The sequence below is a fragment of the Rutidosis leptorrhynchoides genome, chromosome 6 (assembly GCF_046630445.1).
Source record: "Rutidosis leptorrhynchoides isolate AG116_Rl617_1_P2 chromosome 6, CSIRO_AGI_Rlap_v1, whole genome shotgun sequence".
Lineage (NCBI taxonomy): Eukaryota > Viridiplantae > Streptophyta > Magnoliopsida > Asterales > Asteraceae > Rutidosis > Rutidosis leptorrhynchoides.
The window spans coordinates 57,334,254-57,340,875 of record NC_092338.1 but is presented as its reverse complement, the minus strand read 5'-3'; the positions used below and the strand labels follow the sequence as shown (position 1 = coordinate 57,340,875).

At 37.0% G+C, this 6,622-nt stretch overlaps 1 protein-coding gene and 1 pseudogene across 1 annotated transcript; one reads left to right on the top strand and one right to left on the bottom strand.

The window, feature by feature from the left end:
* The first annotated feature begins 2,200 nt into the window (after nucleotides 1–2,200).
* On the top strand, nucleotides 2,201–2,613 carry LOC139853240 (UPF0057 membrane protein At2g24040-like). The gene is made up of 2 exons (XM_071842615.1): nucleotides 2,201–2,385; nucleotides 2,491–2,613. Exons 1-2 carry the CDS (start codon nucleotides 2,296–2,298, stop codon nucleotides 2,611–2,613), a joined length of 213 nt encoding a protein of 70 aa, XP_071698716.1. The 5' UTR covers nucleotides 2,201–2,295.
* A 1,792-nt stretch (nucleotides 2,614–4,405) lies between these two features.
* On the bottom strand, nucleotides 4,406–5,648 carry LOC139853659 (shikimate O-hydroxycinnamoyltransferase-like; annotated as a pseudogene).
* Between the last annotated feature and the right edge of the window lie 974 nt (nucleotides 5,649–6,622).

Here is a 6,622-nt window from a genome sequence, read left to right as displayed (position 1 = left end):
TACGTGTTCGTTTCGGTTTATAATTGAAAATTTATTGAAGATATATTGAAGTTTAACGTGTTTTATGTAAAGGTGTTGTTTGAGTTGTAAATTGAGGTATTTGTGGTGGTTTATAGGTGTTTTGGAGCTAAAATGTCAAGAAAAATGGTTTCAGTTCGAGCTACAAGTTCAAGATTTTCAAGGCCAAAAACTGATGAAAAAGCTCTCCCTTTCACGAGCCATAAAGGCTTAATTTTCTCCCTTTCGCGAGCAACGAGTCGAGGCTTTTTCGCGATGCGAGATATTTAAAAACGAAACACGAAGACCAGGAATCTTGAACCTCGCGATCGCAAGGTTGTTATTGTTATAATTTTCGCGATCGCGAAAATTGTTGGTTCGGTGATATTTTTTGCTGATTAAAACGAATTCGTGGGATTTTCGATCATAACTCATTCCAGGGTGTACCAGGTGTGAAAAGAGACGAATTTAAGGTTTTCTAAGGCCGAACTTCATCAACTTTGAAGGACCTTAACATCAAGATTGAAGATTGGGCTTAGATATATGATTATTGACATTGGTAACATCTATTTTCTTGATTTAATAATGTTTTTCATTGTTTATGATTGTGTGGTTACTTGTTCTTTCATCATGATTTGCTAAACTATCCTAGTGTTTGCTTTAATGCAAGACTTGTGATGATAAATTGTTCTATGTTTTGAATTGTTAAAGTTATTATGTTTGATTAAGTGTGCTTTTTCATAAGAACCACTGTTGTGATTGTTTATATGCTTTAATTAAATTATAACGATTATTGACTAATTAATGTGAACTGAATTAGTGATAAATAGTTCATACTTCAACACTTTGTGATCTAGACATCTACATGTGAGTGTAGGTGGTGATTGAATGACATTGTGATAACACAATTGTGTAGACAATTTTGAGTTATCTTAATAGGCTAGGTTTTACGTGAGTTTAACCAAGAAAGAGTCTCATTAATTAAACAGTGTAAATTGAACTATGAATGATGTCAATATGAGTTGACTGAATTTGTTAGGTCTTAATAGGGCTGTAAACGAGCCGAGCCAAGCCCGAGCTTGGCAGTGTTCGAGCTAGGCTCGTTAATTTTTTATAAAGCACGAGCTCAGCTCTATTCGAGCATTAAATTTTCAGCTCGAGCTCGGCTCGTGAATCATTTCAAAAGCTCAAGATCGGATCGTCAAAATCTCGTTAATTTTACTAAGAATATAAACGTCAAAAGCTCGTTAATTTTATTAAGAATATAAACTTTAATGTACTTTTAATCAAATTTTGCTACACTTCTTAAGAATATAAACGTCAAAAGCTCGCGAGCCTGTTCGAGCTCGACATATGAAGCTCGAGTTCGAGCTCGTTTAATAAACGATCTTTAACCTAAGCTCGAACTCGGGCTCGAGCTCGTTTAGGGTCGGCTCGAATCAAGTTTTTAACGAGCCTAACTCGAGTAGCTCACAAGTAGCTCAGCTCATTTACACCCCTAGGTCTTAGTTCGTTGATATTGTGAGATTGATATGAGTTATTTATTTATAACTATTCAATAACATGTTTAATTATAAAAGAACAATCTTTGTCATTTTTATTGAGCATTAAGTGAACGCTGTTTTCTCAGTCTGGTTATTTGTTTATTTAATTTTCGCGTTTTAGTTTATTAAAATCTAATCAATTCAACTTTTTCTCTAGGATAATTATTAGATAATTAGTTCTTGAACACGTTGCTCTCTGTGGACGAACTTGTGCTTACTAGATACTTTACTGCATTGATCAGGATACTTGCCTGATTCGTGTGATAAAACCATTTAATTTAGTGCATTAATATTAGGTGTGGTTTTACAACATCACTACACCTCCTTATACACCACTACAAAATGGTGTAGCTGAGTGAAAGAATGAGGCTCTCAAGAAAATGATTAATTATATGTTGTCCTACTCTAATTTGAGTGAGGGATTTTGGAGAGAAGTCATCTTGACGACTTGTTATCTTTAATTAACGGTCGTTAATGAGAAGGACCAACTACGTAATATTTTCAAAACTTCTGAGATAACCGTGTCAAAATATAACTTAGGAACCAATCGCGTATTTTTATATAAAATTAATACGGAGTGATACGGCATTTTTTTGGTCGAAGGTGCAATACTGCAATTGTCGGTCGTGACTCATCTATATCACACAAATTTCATCTCATCTCACTTTTTTTAATATCAATCCAAAAACAAAAATATCATCTATTTGATCTCCCTAGATCAATCAGCTCAGTCCTTTAAATTCCGTACGAAATAATGTCAACCGGTTGTGCTCTGTTGCTCGAGATCATATTCGCACTCCTTTTCCCCCCTCTAGGAGTTTGCCTCCGATACGGATGCTGCACCGTAAGTCCCACAATCGTTTCCTTTCTTTTCATTATTTTGCACACAAACTGTTCGATCAAATGTCTGACTGAGATATATTTATTGTAATTGGCTTAAAATTGACAGGCGGAATTCTTCATATGCTTGTTGTTGACTTTATTGGGTTTTCTTCCTGGTATAATCTATGCCCTTTACGCTATCGTACTAGTCAATCCGGATCGTGACGATCGCTACTATACGCTTGCGTAATGATTACGGTTGTGTCTTGATCTGAATATTGTTTGACGATCTGTATACTTTTAAATTATTAGCTGCTGGTTTATGTATCATGACACAGATTTGATACTTTTATGTGTTTATTAGCTATCCATTCGTTGTGTTTCACTGTTTTGGCTGTTTTAATTTGTCGAGTTTATATTTTAATCCTATCTTATGTGTTTTGTGCACCATTATATCATTATTACGGCATTTACTAGTTGTTTTTTTTTTTGGAGTCTTCGATGATTACTCAAACAAATAGCATATGATCTTTCTAAGCGCCTTAGTAGAAAATTGCTAGTACGTTTTAAGTAATGTAACCAGATTATTATGTAAACACTTCTGTTGTTGCGGTAATTTCATTTCTTTTTAAGGATGAACACAAATAGTACATGATTATTGTTTGTGTATTGGCCAAAAATTACAACTTTTTTTATCTGATGCTGAGCAATTCCTTCAGTCGATTTAGTGATCTTTTTCTAAAACAAAAACCTGTTAATTCAATTAAGGAAACTGTGCCAAGTTCTCTCCTTAGGAAAATGTGATTAAGTCGTGTGTTGTTGTAAAGTGTAAGCTTGGTTTTGACTGTTTCAAACCAAGGGCTATATACTTGTTTGCAATATGGCTTCACAAGGCTTCTGAAATCGTTAAGGTTTCTGATCGATATGGTCACTAGAACTTGTTTGCTGAATACATTACCCTGTTCATGAATCTATGAGATGGGCGTGTTTTATCAGGACTATGATGGAAATGGTATGTGTTAGTTGGGTCTCGATATCTTAAGTTTGATCTAATAGGGTTTCGGATTTTGCTATGCTATTAGGTGTATAACATCCGAGCATAACCGAACAGCCAAATGAAGATTTAGTGTTCCATTTACTCTAGAAACTTTTCGACAATTCTAAATTTGTCATACATAAATGTTATGTCATCATAATACACCTTACTGGATATAACAGATATATTGCCCTTTCACATCCATGATTCCTGTTCATAACCCGTGGGGGACTAAACCCACGGGTTAGTCAGTTTGTTGTTGGTATTTTCGACGTCTTTGTCAGTTTGTTGTTGTCTTCAGAGCTCGTTATCTGCAATTCAAATGGATGATTATTTGTTCACAAGAAGTTTAGTTTGTACAAAAGAGGGCTTTATTGGTTTTTTTTTTTTTTTTTTTTTTTTTTTTTTTGAATAGCAGTTCAGGATCACCCGGGGGACTAAACCACCCACGCATTGATCTCCCGCAGTTGCATAACCCGTCCCCAATTGCTGTCCGGCCCAATCCTTGGGTGGAATTCAAGGGTTAAGGGGCAACCTTGTATGCAATGATGCACCTCATGGGAGTCGAACTCCTGACCTCTCTTTACACATGAGCTACAACACAAGGTAAAGAGGCCGTTATTGTGTCTAGTTGTATCATAAGACCTTGCTGGTTATACTGTTTGTGTTCTATATAACATGGTTGTGTAAGAAGAATCAATGTCTTGTTGATTCTTAACTCTAGCCCTCTAGGCAATTTTATAGGAAAATATGGTTGTTTAATCAACTTGCATCATTGCACTCGGCCTAATTCAGCTCCTAGGTAGAAGATTAGCTCTCGTGAACCTATATTAGTACACCCGGGTCGTGCATAAACACACATGGTAAAATAAGTCCAGGAAAATCAATACTTGTTGATTTCATTGTCAATCAAGAAACATTACTTGTTAGGCTTAGGTGGTATGTTAGGTTCAGATACTTTCTATAAAACTGATTCCTCCTCCTCCTCCTCCTCCTCCTCCTCCTCCTATGGTTGTTCAACCGCATATAAACACACTGCCAATGACATACTCTTATTATTGTTTGAGCTTGGTAGAACATAAATGGTCCCCTCGTATAATGTCACCGCAGGTCCCATGAAAACAGGCCGACCCCACCCAAACCGGTCCATGTGTTTATGTTCAATGTTGGGCTAGCAAAGTAACTAGGACCACGAACTAAAGCAGACAAATCTGGCTGCACCTCAAGGTAATCAATGGCAGATTTCATTTAGTCATTATCCATTTATGTCAATGTGATTCGTATCAACGATGCTGCATTAGATAGCGACTGAGTCGTGAGGTCATTCAATCTAGCAACTGGGGTGGTGGTGAACCCAACATTGCCTAGGTAGCCTGGTGGGAGTTGGGGGCTTAATCTGGACCGTCCATCTGTAGCCGCATACAATTTAGTTAGTAGTTGGTATTCAGGGAGTCCACGTGCCTTGCACGCGCATCGCCATAAATGAGCCACCAGGATCTCGTACAAGCTATAAGCAGTGTTGCTGCCTTCACTTTTAACGGTGGCTTTGAGAGCATTGAGTTGATCAAGCTTAAGCTTTAAAATGGTCTTGGAGGCTTTCGGGTGCAGTCTATAAATGGTTGGTTGGTTCACGTCGAAGCAGGGTGCAGTCAATAAATGGGGAATGGCGATTGACTGACCACGAGCCATGTCGGACCATGTGTTGAAATGTAGAGATGATAGACCATCTGCAATCTGCAAGTGTACGAAAAACACCACAACCAAGACCAACTCCTCCACAGTTGAAAGGTTACATGGAAACAATTGATTGATCAACCATGATTAGGAAAACAAAAGGAAAAACTTTGAAATGGATTAGAGCAAGCTAAGTAATAAATCATAAAGCAGTTGAACAAATACAAACTATATTCAAATTAATACGGAGTATAAACCTTTGTGTGCTATATGCTTATGCTGATTTTAAAGTAAATACATGGGTCTGGATTTGGAAGTAGTTACAACTCTAGAGTTGTTATAGAAAGTCAAAGTAAACCTACAACTTTCACCAAATTCTTTTAACTATATTTCAGATTTCGTGTGCTTCCATTAGGTCCGTTGTATATAGTATAGGGCCGTTGTACCCCTACTATAAGACGAGTTGTATCGGGACACACCAACGGGCGTGGGATCCCAGTCAGCAACCAAGAAACGCCACTTCCATGGTGTATCGCAGCGTTGGATGGAGGGAGGAAGAGGGCGTCGGTTGCCATTCAACGGCTCCTTCAACGGGTGTGGGTTACGCATGGCGGCATTTGATTGGATCCAAAAATATATCCGTTGGAAATAAAAAAAATTACCTAACACGTAGGTTTATCTTAATATGAATAATGCAACTAAAACTTTTTTTTAAACAAACTCACAAGTATGGTAAAAATACTTGTACCCGGTAGGAAAATTTGAAATACGGCATTTTTGGGTTGGGTATGGGCCGGGCTTCTGGGTCTTGAGCCGGGTATGAGGATAATTATAAAATTTCATGCCGGTTTGGGTTCGGGACGGTTTTATATACAATCCCTATTATCCGGTCTGTATACCTAATACCTAAACTCGTATACCCGACCCGTTTAAGTTTATATAATAGTAATAAACATATATTATTAAATAATATATTTATATTTATTATAAATGAGGACACAAATATACGTAAAGAAACTCGTTACTCTCGATAGTTATTAGTACGGAGTATTATATAACATATGTGAGTGTTATATAATCGAGTGACGGGGATGAGATTGAGGACACTTCTAATCGGAATGCTAAAGTTGGTCAAACTTTTCTGAGTGTTGAAGGGAAGCGTATTGGAGCGGGAGCGGAAGAAGCTTTTGATGGTGTTGGTTTTTTTTGACGAATTTAGGAATGGTGGTTTGAATGAGGACGAGGTTGGTATTGAGTCTACTTTTCCGTATAAGGCGAATGCGGAAGAGGGTACTAACGATACAAACTTTGGTTCTTGATTTGGGTTTTTTGATGGATTTTCGCATGGTTATTTTGCTACGTTTTTTGTATTTGTTTTCTTTTGTGTAGTTTACTCCACGTTAAGACTCGGTTTTAAATAGCGTCTCGAGTTGTCTTGGTTGGATTTGTTTTCTCTCTTTGAGCCTTTTTGTGGTGGCCTTTTTTTTCTCTTATCTCTGTTTTGGTGATTTAGTTTTATATAAAGTTTTTGTTTTTTTGTCAAAAAAAA

What these genes read in the sequence shown, in the direction of transcription:
- LOC139853240 (XM_071842615.1), top strand. Translation starts at nt 2,296, where the DNA reads ATGTCAACCGGTTGTGCTCTGTTGCTCGAGATCATATTCGCACTCCTT. An exon ending in TCCGATACGGATGCTGCACC is followed by an intron (nt 2,386 to 2,490) that starts GTAAGTCCCACA and finishes TAAAATTGACAG; the next exon opens with GCGGAATTCTTCATATGCTT.